This window comes from Mrakia frigida, assembly GCF_051309035.1.
Source record: "Mrakia frigida strain ATCC 22029 unplaced genomic scaffold BDY24scaffold_8, whole genome shotgun sequence".
Lineage (NCBI taxonomy): Eukaryota > Fungi > Basidiomycota > Tremellomycetes > Cystofilobasidiales > Mrakiaceae > Mrakia > Mrakia frigida.
The window spans coordinates 496,380-509,810 of NW_027481273.1; the positions used below are offsets into that span (position 1 = coordinate 496,380).

General features: G+C 54.0%; 6 protein-coding genes across 6 annotated transcripts; 3 read left to right on the forward strand and 3 right to left on the reverse strand.

Moving 5' to 3' along the window:
- Position 1: 1 nt before the first annotated feature.
- BDY24DRAFT_382783 (P-loop containing nucleoside triphosphate hydrolase protein) lies at positions 2 to 4,134 on the reverse strand. The gene is made up of 20 exons (XM_076639572.1): positions 3,932 to 4,134; positions 3,630 to 3,844; positions 3,111 to 3,513; positions 2,967 to 3,013; positions 2,850 to 2,878; positions 2,640 to 2,771; positions 2,443 to 2,565; positions 2,254 to 2,358; positions 2,107 to 2,180; positions 1,813 to 2,035; positions 1,426 to 1,711; positions 1,248 to 1,349; positions 1,006 to 1,180; positions 916 to 925; positions 796 to 846; positions 697 to 722; positions 392 to 630; positions 213 to 301; positions 104 to 134; positions 2 to 24 (listed from the first exon to the last, which is right to left on the reverse strand). Exons 1-19 carry the CDS (start codon positions 4,058 to 4,060, stop codon positions 115 to 117), a joined length of 2,478 nt encoding a protein of 825 aa, XP_076498565.1. The 5' UTR covers positions 4,061 to 4,134; the 3' UTR covers positions 2 to 24; positions 104 to 114.
- Positions 4,135 to 4,306: 172 nt separating this feature from the next.
- GPI19 (phosphatidylinositol N-acetylglucosaminyltransferase GPI19) lies at positions 4,307 to 5,170 on the reverse strand (the record flags this gene model as incomplete). The annotated part of the gene is made up of 4 exons (XM_076639573.1): positions 4,994 to 5,170; positions 4,834 to 4,916; positions 4,611 to 4,729; positions 4,307 to 4,533 (listed from the first exon to the last, which is right to left on the reverse strand). The coding sequence occupies exons 1-4, from the start codon at positions 5,123 to 5,125 to the stop codon at positions 4,310 to 4,312; spliced, it is 558 nt and encodes a 185-aa protein (XP_076498566.1). The 5' UTR covers positions 5,126 to 5,170.
- BDY24DRAFT_382788 (uncharacterized protein) lies at positions 5,169 to 6,868 on the forward strand. Its single transcript, XM_076639574.1, has 4 exons — positions 5,169 to 5,454; positions 5,512 to 5,956; positions 6,025 to 6,393; positions 6,493 to 6,868. The coding sequence occupies exons 1-4, from the start codon at positions 5,246 to 5,248 to the stop codon at positions 6,691 to 6,693; spliced, it is 1,224 nt and encodes a 407-aa protein (XP_076498567.1). The 5' UTR covers positions 5,169 to 5,245; the 3' UTR covers positions 6,694 to 6,868.
- Positions 6,869 to 7,156: 288 nt separating this feature from the next.
- BDY24DRAFT_413541 (uncharacterized protein) lies at positions 7,157 to 8,463 on the forward strand (the record flags this gene model as incomplete). Its single annotated transcript, XM_076643200.1, has 7 exons — positions 7,157 to 7,309; positions 7,386 to 7,428; positions 7,571 to 7,681; positions 7,794 to 8,019; positions 8,089 to 8,162; positions 8,259 to 8,353; positions 8,455 to 8,463. 7 exons carry the CDS (start codon positions 7,157 to 7,159, stop codon positions 8,461 to 8,463), a joined length of 711 nt encoding a protein of 236 aa, XP_076498568.1.
- Positions 8,464 to 8,514: 51 nt separating this feature from the next.
- On the reverse strand, positions 8,515 to 11,133 carry BDY24DRAFT_431770 (S10 family peptidase; the record flags this gene model as incomplete). Its single annotated transcript, XM_076644076.1, has 10 exons — positions 8,515 to 9,134; positions 9,214 to 9,451; positions 9,534 to 9,617; positions 9,700 to 9,735; positions 9,809 to 9,965; positions 10,049 to 10,149; positions 10,211 to 10,278; positions 10,363 to 10,600; positions 10,705 to 10,794; positions 10,883 to 11,133. 10 exons carry the CDS (start codon positions 11,131 to 11,133, stop codon positions 8,862 to 8,864), a joined length of 1,536 nt encoding a protein of 511 aa, XP_076498569.1. The 3' UTR covers positions 8,515 to 8,861.
- A 523-nt stretch (positions 11,134 to 11,656) lies between these two features.
- Positions 11,657 to 12,934, forward strand: BDY24DRAFT_369242 (transcription factor IIA, alpha/beta subunit-domain-containing protein; the record flags this gene model as incomplete). The annotated part of the gene is made up of 4 exons (XM_076638054.1): positions 11,657 to 11,776; positions 11,940 to 12,305; positions 12,515 to 12,733; positions 12,827 to 12,934. The coding sequence occupies 4 exons, from the start codon at positions 11,657 to 11,659 to the stop codon at positions 12,932 to 12,934; spliced, it is 813 nt and encodes a 270-aa protein (XP_076498570.1).
- Positions 12,935 to 13,431: the final 497 nt, after the last annotated feature.

Here is a 13,431-nt window from a genome sequence, read left to right on the forward strand (position 1 = left end):
AAGCGACGATGCAAAGTGCAAAGACTGGATCGGAAGAGGAGGAGTCAGCATCGATCTCGCTCGAATCTCGCTCGAGGAAAAACAGAGGGAAAGAAGGACCCACTGATGAAAGCCCTAGTGCGAGATGTATTGGACTGTGAGAAAAGCACCAAGACCGATTAGTTCGAGAGGGACAGAGAGAGGACGAGGAAAGGAAGGACTCGAAGACTCACAGACGTAGCTGACTTCGGGCTGTCCCAGCTCTGCTCGAAGAAGATCGTCGTGCATAGCTCCAAGGTCCTCGTTTCGGAAGTGATTCCATCTGAAGAAAAGGACGGAGAGGAGAGGAACACGTGAGCTCCGAGCTCGATCGAAGGGATGTAAAGGAGAGAGAACGACGCGTCGAACTCACGAGCTGGTGTCTCCGTAAAGAAGAGCCGGCGCCTTGACCATCTGCTTGCCCTTGCTGCATCGTTTGCACTTGAAGTTGTCGTGGGTGTCGCACTTAGTCTTCTCGTTGAAGAGGAAGAGCTCTCGAAGGTCGTTGAGGGAGAAGTGTCGTTCCGTCGTTTCGGCGCTGTCGTCGACGACGCAAGCGGAGAGGGATTGTTTGTGAGCTTGTCGTTGGAAGACCTTCTCCTCGATGGTTCCCTGTGGATGCAGAAATATCAAGGTCAGTCGAGAGTGTAGAAGAAGGACGAAGGAAAGAGGACAAACCGTCGAGATGAATCGGTAAACGAAACCTGAGGGAGAGAAGAAGACAGAGTCAGAAACGACGCGTCGAAAAGAGACGACAGATCGAGAGACGAGACTCACACTCCTTCTTCTGACCATCTCGCCAGACTCGAGCCAACGCTTGTTGATCGGCTGTGGGAGGAGAGAGGCTCCGTCAGCAAAGGAGAGATCATGATCCAAGAACGAGAAGCGACGACTCACCAGCAGGGTTCTGGGGAAAGAAGAAGAACGAGGACGGAGGTTGATCAGCCTCGAGACGAGAAAGATGGAAAAGTAAGCAGGACGACTCACCCAGTCTGGATCAAAGAGAATCAATCGATTCGCTCCGATCAAGTTGATACCACATCCTCCGGCCTTCGAACTGAGCAGGAAGACGAATTGTCCCCCGTCGGGATCGTTGAACTGATCGACGAGCTTCTGACGTTTAGCGATAGCCATAGTTCCATCGAGTCGGAGACAGGGGTACCTAGGGAAGAGGAAAGCGAGAGTCAGCGTCCGGAATCGATCGAGCGAGAGAGGAAAGACGGGCGAACTTGTAGGATCGACACATCTTGCTGAACAGATCCAGAGTTTGAGTGTAGTTGCTGATGAGGACGATCTTGTCGTTGGTTTCGTTTCGTAGTCGATGCAGGAACCTGAGAAGAAGGAACAAGAACGAGAAGGTCAGCTTCGGAGGAGAAGATCGAAAAACGAGAGACGCGTCGAACGAACCTCTCGAGAACCTGGAACTTTCCTCCGTACTCTGCATGAACGTTCCTCCCCTTGTCCTTGTGATAACCTGGAGGGATGATGTTGTCGCAGCCTTCGAGATCGCCAGGAAGGTTGAGAAGATCGGGATGGTTGCAGAGCTTCTTCAAAATGTTGATGGCCTTGAGCGGTTGGGATCCTGTTCCTCGAAGGAGCTTCTTGATCTCGGGTGACTTGATGAAGTGCTGGTAGAGTTCGAGTTGGAAGGGAGCGAGATCACAGAAGACGACGGCTTCGTATTTGACAGGAACTGAAAAGGAAGGAGATCCGAGGGACGAGGAGGGTCAAGTTCGACTTGACGAAGGAGGAGGAGGCACGAAGAAGCGACGAGACAGAAGAGAAGGGACTCACGGTACTTGGAAAGAAGATCGTTCGTCCTCCTGATCATGAACTTCCCTGTTCGTCCGGTGAGCTCCTTGAGCTTGCTATCCGACTTGGCTCGTTCCAGTTCCGTCGCGTCCGAATCTCGACCTCGACAGATGGCGAGCTCGTAGTTCTTTCGGAAGTCGAGACGAGTTCCGAGGTATCCAGGGTTGGCAAAGTCGAGAAGGGCGAAGAACTCGGTGAGATCGTTCTGAAGGAGGTGAAGAAGAGGAAGGTCAGATCGACTTCGACTTCGACGACCGAGGAGGACGCAAAACGAACCTGAACGGGAGTTCCGGTGAGAATGACTCGACGCTTGACGTTGATGGCAGTGAGAGCTTGGAAGGTTTGAGAGTCTGCGAGTCGGAGAACGAAGGTCAGTGAGCTGCTCTTGTGAGAGAAAGAAGAGAAGGAGGAGCTCGAACTCACCGGCGTTCTTCAATCGATGTCCCTCGTCGGCAAGTAGCAACCCAACCTCGCATCCCTTGAGCTCGTCTCCTAGCGACCTCAGAGTCTCGTACGACACAATCATGACTGCAAAAGAGGCGGGGGATGGAAGTTCCGGGTCAGCGTCGGGTTGCGACGAGACGTCGAGGAAAGGAGAAAAGGAAGACGGACCTTGCTGAGTAACGTTCCTCCCCTTCGCAGCCACCCACCTCCTGACAGCAGGGATGAGCTCCTCCCTTCCTCCCTTTCCATCGACGGAGAGAGGAGTGATCACACCAGGTCCGAGCCATTTCACTGTTGAGGAGAACGAAGAGAAGTGAGCTCGAGGCGGACGAGGACGCGACGACGACGACAGCGACGGGACTCACCGAGCTCGTTCCCCCAGTTCTTGACCAAACTGCTCGGACAGACGATGATTCCCTTCTCCATTGTAGACCTTCCAGCGATGGGTGATTGAAGGAGTAGCGTGTGGAGAAGCGCGATGCACTGAAGCGTCTTTCCTGTTTCGACGAGAAGTAGGGACGAGAGCGGTCAGCGAGAGAATTACGACGCGTAGCAGAGAAGGTAAAGATACATACCGAGACCCATCTCGTCGGCCATGATACATCTGAGAGGGGAGAAAAAAAAAGGAGGTCAGACGAAAGGGCGAACACGACGACTCGAGGGACGAGAGACGAAGAGACAGAACGACTCACCCAAAGGCGTTCGCATCGAGCATTCCAGTCGTGCATCGGTAGAGGAACTGAAACAGTTACGAACGAGCTCAGTTAGCACCTCTTCTTCTAGCTTCAAACCTCCTCCTCCCATCCTTCAGCTCGAACCGAAACGACCCAACTCACCTTCACACCCTCGATCTGATGAGGCCTCAGCACCTTCGACAGAATAGGAGCAATCACCACCGGCACCTTCACCAACCTCTTCTTCTTTCCATCGTCCTTCTTGTCCAGTCCCAGAATCTCTCTCAAGCTCTTGTGAGGGTTGTGCCCTCCGGCCTTATCCAACGCCGCCTTCCTCTCGTCCTCCTTCTTAGCAGCGGCCTCCTCCTTCTCCCTCTCTGTTCGTTCCTCGGGTGTTTCGAGAAGATCGATGGTAGGGTCGAAGAGGACGATAGCGTGATCTGCCATGGGGTCGTAGAGAGGACGAGGGACGAGGATCGTTTGGGGACGGACTCCGAGAGCGAGGTTCGAGTTGGGAGTTTTGATGATTTGACCGGATCGGTTGGTGATGGCTGGGATGGAAAAGCTGGAGTGGGGGAAAGGGACGATATCAGCTTCCATAGAAGACAGTACGAGAAGGAAGGAGAGTCGAGGAAGGTGTAGAAGAGCTGGAGGTGGAGGAGAAGGAAGGAGGAAGCTCACCTCTTCTTGAACACCTCGTCTTTATCCTTGGACTCGTAGATAGCAAACTTCTTGTTGATGTTGATCTCTCCTAGAGGTTCCCCGTTCTCGTCAAACTCCATCTCGTTGATCTTCTGCTTGCCGTTGAGGATCTTCTGCTGCTTCTTTGCTCGCTTCCTCTCCTCGTCGGAATCGTCAGCGTCTCCTCCCGCATCCTTGTAGTTCGTCTTAGCTCGCTAGATAAAGCAAAAGAAACGAGTGACAGATGTTCAGCATGATACTAAGAAGACGATAAGAAAGAAGAGAGAGACCCGGGTGCCCACCTTCCTTGGAGGGAGAGCTCTGTCTGGACGCTTGATGGAGGAGGAAGGGACCTTGAACTTGTTCTGACCCAGAAGAGCACCGAATCCACCCCCGAGAGAAGTCGTCTCTCCAGTCTTGCGTTTGAGCATGCGACGAGAGGAGAGGTGAGGAGAGAGAGGAAGAGGAAAGAAAGGAAGAAAGGGGAGCAGAGGGAAGGAAGGAGTTAGGGTGGCAACAAAGCTCGCTCCTCCCTCCTCTCCTCCAACGAAATCAAGGGAGTGAGACGCGACGTCGCGTCGTCAGGGGAAAAAGTTTGATATCGCGTCTTCGAAGTTCAACTTCAACGACTGTAGACCAGCTTGAGACTGAGCCGAGAGCACGAAAAAAAAAAACGTGGGTCATAAAAGAACAGCATCCACGACGGCCGAGCCAACAGCGTCTCCACTCCCTTCTCCCTTCCTCTCTTCCCCCTTCGGTCGTTTCCTCCTCCCATAGATCATCGCGCACGCCATCCCCAGGGGCACATCCCACGCTTCAGGAACAGCATCCGGTCTTGCGTAGGCAAAGATGGGCGATGGATCCGAAGGGGTTCGACGAGGAGGGAGTCGATGAGCGCGTTCGTCTGCCAGTAGAACGACGGACTCAAGGTCAGCTCGATGCGTCCGAAAGATGGTGAGGAAGGTAGAGTGGAATTCATACCTGTCACGAGCGAGAGAGAGTTGAGAGAAGGAGTGTTGTAGATCATCAAAGTGAGATAAACGAAGTAGGCGAGGAGAACGACGACCATGGAGTGAGCTGGGATGAGGATAGCCCATTCTCTGCGTTACGAAGCGTGAAGATGAGCGAATAATAGTCAACTCCCTATCTTTCATCTCATAACCTCGAGATCTACGAGTCGCAGGAAGACGAAACGACAGCTCACCGATTCGGATACCATTCGACTCCCCAGCTCTCTAGAATCCTCCCTGGGACCAGAGCCCAAACGAGAAAGATGATCCCAGCAGCCTATGAAACACCATATCCAACAAGATCAGCTTCAGAGCTTGGTCGAGGTCTTGGGAGAAGAAGAGAGCAGAACGAACAGAAGTCCCAACGGCCACGAGGAAACCGTACGCCTCCTTTGCGTTTGGATGGCTCGCAGGCTCTGTTTCTGGCGGCCAAGGTGAGATGGGAGAGGTTGGAGATAGAGGTGAGGAGTGAGGGTAGTTGGTCATGATCTTGAAATTTGCATCCCCTTTTGTATTCGCTGAGCTTGTCGTGGTTGAGATCAAGAGGTCGTTGGTGAGCTCGAACTCTCCTTCCCTTCAAACGTCGACAATCTCCTCCTCCCCTCCATGTTCGAGGAACCCACTTCTCTCAAGGAACTCCTCTTCGCTTGCTCCCATCTCGACGACAGTGGAGAAGATGAGGAGGAGAGTGGAGACACCCTCTACAAGCTGAGGACGGCAGGCATTCTCGAGACGTCGGAGAGTCGAGCTCGCTTCTCCTCCTTCTCTCTTGCTCTCTCTTTGCTCTCGGAGGAAGATGTTCTTCTCAACTTTGGGTGAGCTCGTTTTCCTATAGATCAGGCTCTCCCTCATAAGCTGATCGTGGTCTCTAGCTTTACCACTCCTCACATTCATCGGCTCGTCCAAACCCTCCAGATCCCCTCGCCCTTCTCCCACCGAAACTCGATCCCCGTCCTGAGCTCCCTCGAAGCCCTCTGCATCGGCCTCTACTTCCTCAAGAACCCTTCCGGATCCAGCAACATCGACTCTTCAGACCAAGACCTAAATCCCATCTTCAACCGGTCAGAGAAGGAGGTTTCTCTCACGGCCAGACTCGTCTTGAGTCGGATCCTCGTATCCTGGGCTGGTCTCCTTCAGTGGGACTTGAAGCTGCTGGGAGGGAACGAGCTGGAAGCTCACGCTGTGGTCGTCAGGAAGAAGATGAAGAAGAGCTGGGTTGGGAAGGGGACGATCTGGGGGTTTTTGGGGACGTCGAGTTGGGAGTTGGAGGAGTTTCAAGGGAAGAGGAAGATGAGGAAGAAGAGCGATGAGGTTCAGGTTCGTCTGCATCTCATTCGTGCCTCTCAATCTTGTTCACTGACCTCTCTGTATTGACTATCTCACAGCCTACACGGAAATCTCTCCAGTTCCAAGCCGTCCTCCTTCCCAACGGTCTCTTCGCCTACGTCTCAGGAGGTTGGCGACCTTCGGTTTCCCCAACCTCCATCTTCAACTTCTCCGGTCTCCCCGACCGTCTCCTCCGGTACTCTCATCGAGCAGGAACCATCCCAGCGGAAAGCCTCTGCATCTACTCGGATACCGACGCTTCTCCCACGCCAACCCACCTCGGTCGCTTCAAGGTTGGAATCCACGAGGTCGGTCGAAAGGAAGAGCTCGCCAACAACGAGATGGAGAACCTGAGAGGTTATGTGAACGTGGAGATGGAGGAGATGGGGAGAAATTGGGGGTTGCTGAAGGATAAGAAGGCTTCGAAGGTGAGCGTCTCTTCTCAATCGAGTGATGTTGACGCGTCGGGCTGAAACCTCTTCTTCCCTCCTCTTCCTCTTCCGTCTCTCTCTCCCCGTTTTATTCAGATCGACGGCACTCCCATCAGTGTGTTCTTCGCCGCTGCTTTCCTCTTGCAGAACGCGAAGTGCTGCCTGTCGAACGGGAACGAGGCCTCGTCGTTCTTCAAACATCAACCTCCCTCGCTCGAGGAGTACTTTCACGACAAGGTGAAAACTCCAAAGATTCATTTGGATACGCGAAAGGAGTCTCCCGAGAGGTACTTCTAGATCTGTGAGTATGTCTTTTCTCTCGTCGTCGTGGCTCCTCTCTCTCGAAGGTCGTCAACTCACTCGCCTCTCGTTCGTTCTCGTTTCTCGAGTTCTCGGGTAGTTTATGTCTCGTCTTTTTGTATATCCCCCCCTTAACGTTGCTTATGACTAAATTATGACCCTCGCTCTGAACTGATTCATGAAAATCTTCTCGTCGACAAGGAAACTAGCGATCGCAACAGACCGAGCGACCGAGCAGCTCGACCCTCTCTCTCCCTCTCTCTCTCTCCTTCTCCCCTCCAACCTCCATCCCGCAAGGATGTCACCCTCCCTCCTCCCTCGCCTTCTCTTCCTTTCTCCCAAACCCAAACCGTCCCTCTCTCCTCTATTCCAGCATCTCTCACGACGAAGCTTCACCTCTACTCCTCTGCTCTCTCTCCCTTCTCGAGCGGCCGACCATCGAGTCCTGATCCCTGGTCCTATGGATCCAGCTCTCAAGCACGTCCCTATCTTTGAGAGCCCCAAGACGGACAGTCACGCAGAGGACAATCCTCACAACATCCCTCCTGAGGGAGATCAGGATCATGGGAGGAGTGGATGGGGGTTCCAATCGAGGTCGAGGCATGAACACTTCGTTCGTTCAATCTCTTCTTCTACTCTCTCTCTCTCCTTTCCTTTCTTTCGCTGATACTGGTTTCGCTCGTTTGCAGACCTTCCCTGGAGAACCTGAATACGAATACTACCCTGATAGAGGTACGTCTTAATGCACCACCATCTCGTTGTTGAGCTTCCTTCGACCCATCTCATCCCTTCCTTCCCCGCTAACGGCCCCTCCTTCCCCTTCCTCCCTCGGTTTGGTTCTTGTTTTCCTCGTTTCTTTCTTTCTTCCTCAAAGGATGGATCGAATGGGTCGGTACTCCCACTCGAAGAAAGTACTGGGCCGTCGCTCTCATCCTCTACTTCATCTGGGACTACATTCCTCCGAGACATCAGCTCGTCGTTCGACGTTCGTTCCCCTCTCCTCTTCTCTCTCTTCTCTCCCTTTCCCCTCTCGTCGTTCTCACTCCTCTCTCTCTCTCTCTCTCCTCTCTTGCCCGCTCCTCTTCCACCTTCTACAGGCGACAACGACTGGGGCCACATGCGAACCGACTCCCTCGCTCGACAAGGTCCCGACGACCATCGCCCTTTCATCATCCGTCTCGCCGAGTGGGCCATGAACGAGGACCACGACTGGAGGGTAGAGAGGTGGGACGAACTCGAGGCTAGTATCTCCAGGGCAGAGAGGAACCGAGCCTACTTCAGGACGATGGGGATGGAGACGATGAGCAGAGGCGCTTCCCCTGGGTGAGCTTTCGTCGTTCCTTTCGATCTCGAGCTCTTTCGACGGTGAGGGTGAGGCTGAGCTGACCAAAGATTTGTTTCGTTGGGATGGATGGATGCTAAAAGGGCTTTCGAACCTCACATGCTGACCAACTTCTACCCTGGAGGTGAGTTGGTTTCGTCGTTCATCTCGTCGACTCGTCTCGTTCTGTTCCTCGTGCCTGACTCTTCTCTCTCTTCCCTCTCGTTCTTTTGCTCCTCAGATATCATCACCGGACCCGTCGAAGGGAAGTCCGCCGAGGAAGACGCGAAGCTTCTTGGACTCGACCTGCAGTTTTTCAAGGCTCAACCTCCTCACGTTCGTTTCGCTTTGTCTCACCTCCTCTTCTTGTTCCTCCTTCTCGTTCTCGACCATCAAAGGCTGACCCTTCCCTCGACGTTTTTTTTTCGTTCAATCAGCTCTGGTAGGTCCTGATTTGAAGAGGACGCGATGTGGTCGGAGAGGAGAGGAGGACGCGGGAGGGTTGGATTTCGCGGTTCGGTTTCGTTTCTCGCTGCTTCGCAGTTGGTGTTTATATACTTTTGATGGTTTTCGTTTCGGTCTTTCTTTCTTTTTCTCTTTGATGACTTTTCCTCGTTGCGCTTTCTCTCTCGGAAGAACGCAAGCGTTGGTTTTGTCCGGGGACGAGACGCGTCTCGTTTGCTCTCCCTTCTTCCTCTCGAGAACGACCAGATCCACTATCACCATCTCGAAAGTCTCACCATTCGGTCCCATCGAGGTCAAATTCATCCTCCTCCTACCCAATCTACTACTCCTTTTCCCTCGCCACCTCTATCTCTCTCCTCAACCTCGACTCCCTCCCTCTCTAAAACTCCTCCGCCTTCAACCATCTCTCCACCATCCACAAACTCTCCTTCGGCTTGTTCAAAGGAACGAAATGACCCGCCCCTCGAATCGTAGCGAACGTCAACCCGTTCCCAGCCGTCCTCACTTCTCCTGCGATCTCCTTTCCAGACGCGTTCGAGCTTCCACCAGCGTACCAGAACCTCTCGGTCGAGTTCCGGTAAGAAGAAGCACCAGTCCACTCGAGGTTATGAAGCATCCCGATCTGACCGAGGTAGTTGCAGGCGAAGTCGACCTACAAAACGACAACCAGAGGGAAGTCAGCTTTGTGAATCGACGCGTCAAAAACGAAACCAAAGAGGAGTCGCACTGACCTTCCCAGCATAAACCAAAACCCTCACGCCCCTCTCCAACAACCCCTCCAAGTAATGGTAAGTCTTATGATGCACGTCCATCTTTGCTTCGCCCCCGATTCCACCGAACGCACGCGCGACGGGCTCGGAAGACGGGACCCAGGGACCTTTCCAGTCTGGGTCGATGCCGAGGGTTTTGAGGATCTTGGGGGAGTTGAGGTAGGGAATGAGGGCGGCGGTGAGGGAGGTGTCGGAGCAGCTGAGAAGAATGAACGAGGAGGCAAGAAGGGGGGTTAGGAAAGGGAGGAGGGAGAGGGAGTGAGGGATGGGATGGACCGAACCCTTTGACGGGATCGCAGACTTCGGAGATGTCGTACCAGTTCCGACCTAATTTTTGGAAGGGGGCGATGGTGATGGACATGCAGCTGCGGGCGAAGAAGGGAGGATCAGAGGGTGGTTTGAAATGGGAAGAAGACGCGTCTCGTCTCGTCTCGATTCAAGACTCACAAATCAACGGCCGCTCCACATCCCAACAGATCGAACCTGTGCACAAACGACCAAAAGAAGTTTCAGGTAAGATCTCTGACCTTGTCAATCTGAAAGCTGGCAAACTCACCGATCCCTACACTCCCTCTTGAACCCCTCCAAACACCTCGGCAGCGCCTCCCTCAGCTTCACACACGTCGAGATCGACTGAATCACTCCCGTTCCAGCTCCAGCAGTGCATTGCTGGTCAACGTAGCCTTGATACATCGTGTAGGAGTCGGTCCAGCCTGAAGGGGCGAACGAGCCAAACCGAAAGGAGGACGCGTCGGTGGGACGAAGGAGAAAAGAGAGGGAGAGGAATGGAACGAACCGTTCCCGATCATGACGGATCGAAGGTTGATAGGAGTGACGTTTCGAGCTGCAGCGTAGGCGTTTCCGTCGTAGATGGCGGAGGTGTAGACGGGGAGGTAGCTGAAGGGAGGGCGAAGGTCAGTCGGGTGAAACGGGAAAGAAGAAGACAGATGAGACTCACCGACCGCCGTAGGACTCCCCACTCATGTGGAACTCCCTTCCCTTGAACTCGGAGAAAGTTTCGAAAAACTGGTCCCCAAAAAACGAAGTCGAAGCGAAAGGGATCAGCAAAACGCGTCCACCTCCCTCCCTCCCGTTCCCTCTCCCACTCACGATGGTAACAAAAGCCTGTATATCTACCGCCCCTTGCTCCGTCGTCGAGTGCACCGGCTGTCCATTCTTACTGAACGAGAACCCAACGCCAGCAGGTTGGTCGATGAAGAAAATATTGGCGAGTTCATTCCAGGAATCAGGGTTGTAAACGACGTCTTTGGAGGCTGGATCGATTCGGCAGGGACCTAGTTCGGTGAATAGCCCGTAGCCTGAAGAGGCTCCTGGGCCACCGTTGGTCCTGTGAAAGAAAGAAGGGAAAGAGAGGGAGGGGAGGGGTGGTTAGAGATGAGGAAACGAGCGACGACCCAGGTGTTGTTTTGCGATGCGAGTTTTGAAACGAACCAGAGCATCACAGGATCCTTCTTAGGGTCTCCCCTCGATTCGAAGAAGTAGAAGAACAAGCTTTGGCCATGCGAGTCGACGTCGATGTACCTGTAATGCACCCACAGCAACAGCGAGAAAGAATCAGTTCAGTTTCAGCCCTCTCGCTCCCTCTCTCGTCTGTCGAAACCTCACTCACCCGGTGTACGACTTAACCCCCGGATCGCACCACCCTCCCTCTGTAGCCTTGATCCTGATCTTATGATCTGGAAACGCTTCGTGAGCGAAATGGGTGTGAGCGTCCTCGTTGAGGGAAGCGAGGGTGAAGGGCGAAGGCTGGCTGGAGGAGAGAACGTTGAGGAAGGGTTCTTGAGCGACGTTGTTGGTGAGGAGGGCTGCGGAGACGAGAGAGGTCGTAGTTGAGAGAAAGGTGATGAGAGGGAAGAGCATTCTTTTGAAGAGGGACTGTAGGTGGGCGTTGGGAAGGAAGAGAGAGAGAGATAGAGAGAAGACCTCGTGGGCGCGAGCTTCGAGCTTCGGATGAAGGCGACAAGCTTCGAACGCGTAGCAGAGAGGAGGAGATGGGAGGGTTGGAGGTACAGGGTGAGTAGAGGGGACGATCTAGCTCGTTAGCTTCGTGGACGTTTCAGAGTTGGTGGGAGGTTGAAGAGAAGTCGAGCTTTCAGATAAATTCGAGCGTCGTGTGTGAGCTTGACGTTCTCGGCCTTCCTCCGTCTCTGCGCTACTACGACAGCTCTTTCAAAACAACTCGAAACGGAAATCCTTTCACTCGAAAACCCTTTCTTTGATCCTCTCAGAGACGAAAGCTTCAAGAATAATTTCGCATCAAACGACCTGAATCTGCCTCCGCTCGTTCGCGCTGACTTAAGCTCGGCTGACTTCCCTCCTCCAACTCGCCTCTTCTTCCCACCAACGACCACCACCCCTCGCTCCTCCTCCCCTTCCTCTTCTGATGTCGAACAAGATCGTCCCGAGCGTTTATCGTACTGTGATCGATCAAGTGGTTGCCTCTGTTCGACTGGACTTTGACGAGTTGGCCGTGGACGAGGAGATCCTAGCACTCTTACAGCAGGTCAGTCGACCCTTCCTCCTCCTTCTCCTTCCCCTTCCTCCCTGTGTCCCACCCTCTTTTCTTCAGCCCGTTACCTCTTCTCGCTTGAGATGTGTGACAAGAGAAGGGCTCAAGCTGACTTCTCCTTCTCCTCTCTGCTGTTCTTTGTGCTCGCTTGCAACAGAAATGGGAATCCAAACTCCTCGCCTCCCGCGTCGCCGACTTTGAACCTCCTCCACCCCAGCAGCAGTACCTCCCCCAGCAGCAGCAGCAGCAGCATCACCCGATGCACGTCCCCGTCCCTACTTCGAACCAGTACAGATACCAGCATCAGGCGAAACTCGAGCAGCAGCAACGAGGAGGACAGGGAGGAGGAGGAGCGTACGCAGGAGGTCAGGCCTCGACGTCGACGTCTCAGCAGCAAGGGCAGTGGAACGGGGGATTGAGAGGTGGAGCAGCTTGGGTTGCTGGTGGGGAGGATGGAGAGGTGATGAGGTTGAGAGGGGGAGCCCAGAAGGAGGAGGAGGACGAGGACGATGATTCGGATGATGTGAGCTTCGTTTCCTCCCCCTTCTTCCCTACTCGTTCTGTTACCATCTCGCCCACTGTCTTCGAGCATATCTCTGACGCTCGTTCTACCCTTTCCCTCCTTCTCCCACTCCCATCTTTCCACTTCCTCTCGCCACCACCTCACCACCCACCTCCCTTCCCTCCTTCCCTGCCCTCTCCCTCCCTCCTTCTTCGCCAACCGACCTCCAGTCCTCCTCACCTCCCCCAACCTCCTCCGTCCCCGTCCCACCACCAGCGCCAGCCCCAACAGGTCCTCGCGTCCCCAACGCCAACGGAATCTTCCCAGGGGATGAACAGATCAACTCGGACCTCGACGACTCCGAGGACGAGTTGGACGACGACGACGATGGAGCAGAAGGAGGTGGGGACGATGCGAATATGGATATTGTGTTTTGTGTTTATGATAAGGTTAGTACGAGTGCGATTCGTGGGGGTTTGGGTGGGAGAAGGGAGGGAGAGAGGGAGATAGATGAGCTGACCGTGTTTGTTCGTTTGTTGCAGGTCCAACGAGTGAAGAACAAGTGGAAGATGGTCTTCCGGGATGGGATGGGTCATGTGAACGGGAAGGATTACTTGTTCTCCAAGTGCTCGAGCGATTTCGAGTGGTGAACGAGCAACGCTCTTCTCGCTTCCTTCGTTTCGTTTCGTTTCGTTCGGTTTGCTTTCTTTTACGTCCACCCGCTTCGAGTCTTTCGTGCTTTCGATAGTACATAGTCTCTTTTTCTCCCCTTCTCCCAGTCTGTTCCCCTTCTCACAATCTCCAACCACTCACGACCCTGTCCACCTCGCCATCTGTACAACCTCCCTCCCCTCCCCATCACGCTTTCCCTTCCTTCCCTTTCGTTCGTTCGTAGTCGCTTTGTTCGGTCCTCTGTACGACAAGTTGGCGGTGTAGGTTCACGATGAAAATTGTAGAAAAATCCACGGGCACGAGCGAGAGAGAGAGAGGGAGAGAAGCGAGGGATGAGAGACGGCGGGGAGACGCGTCGCTTTGATGGCCTGGGAAGCAAGCGTAGCAGCAAAGATTAGCTCCGACGCACGCACAGACGGAACTGAGAGAAGCTTCTTGAAGGCTGGAAGGAGGAGGAGGGTCGGGTCGAAGGGTC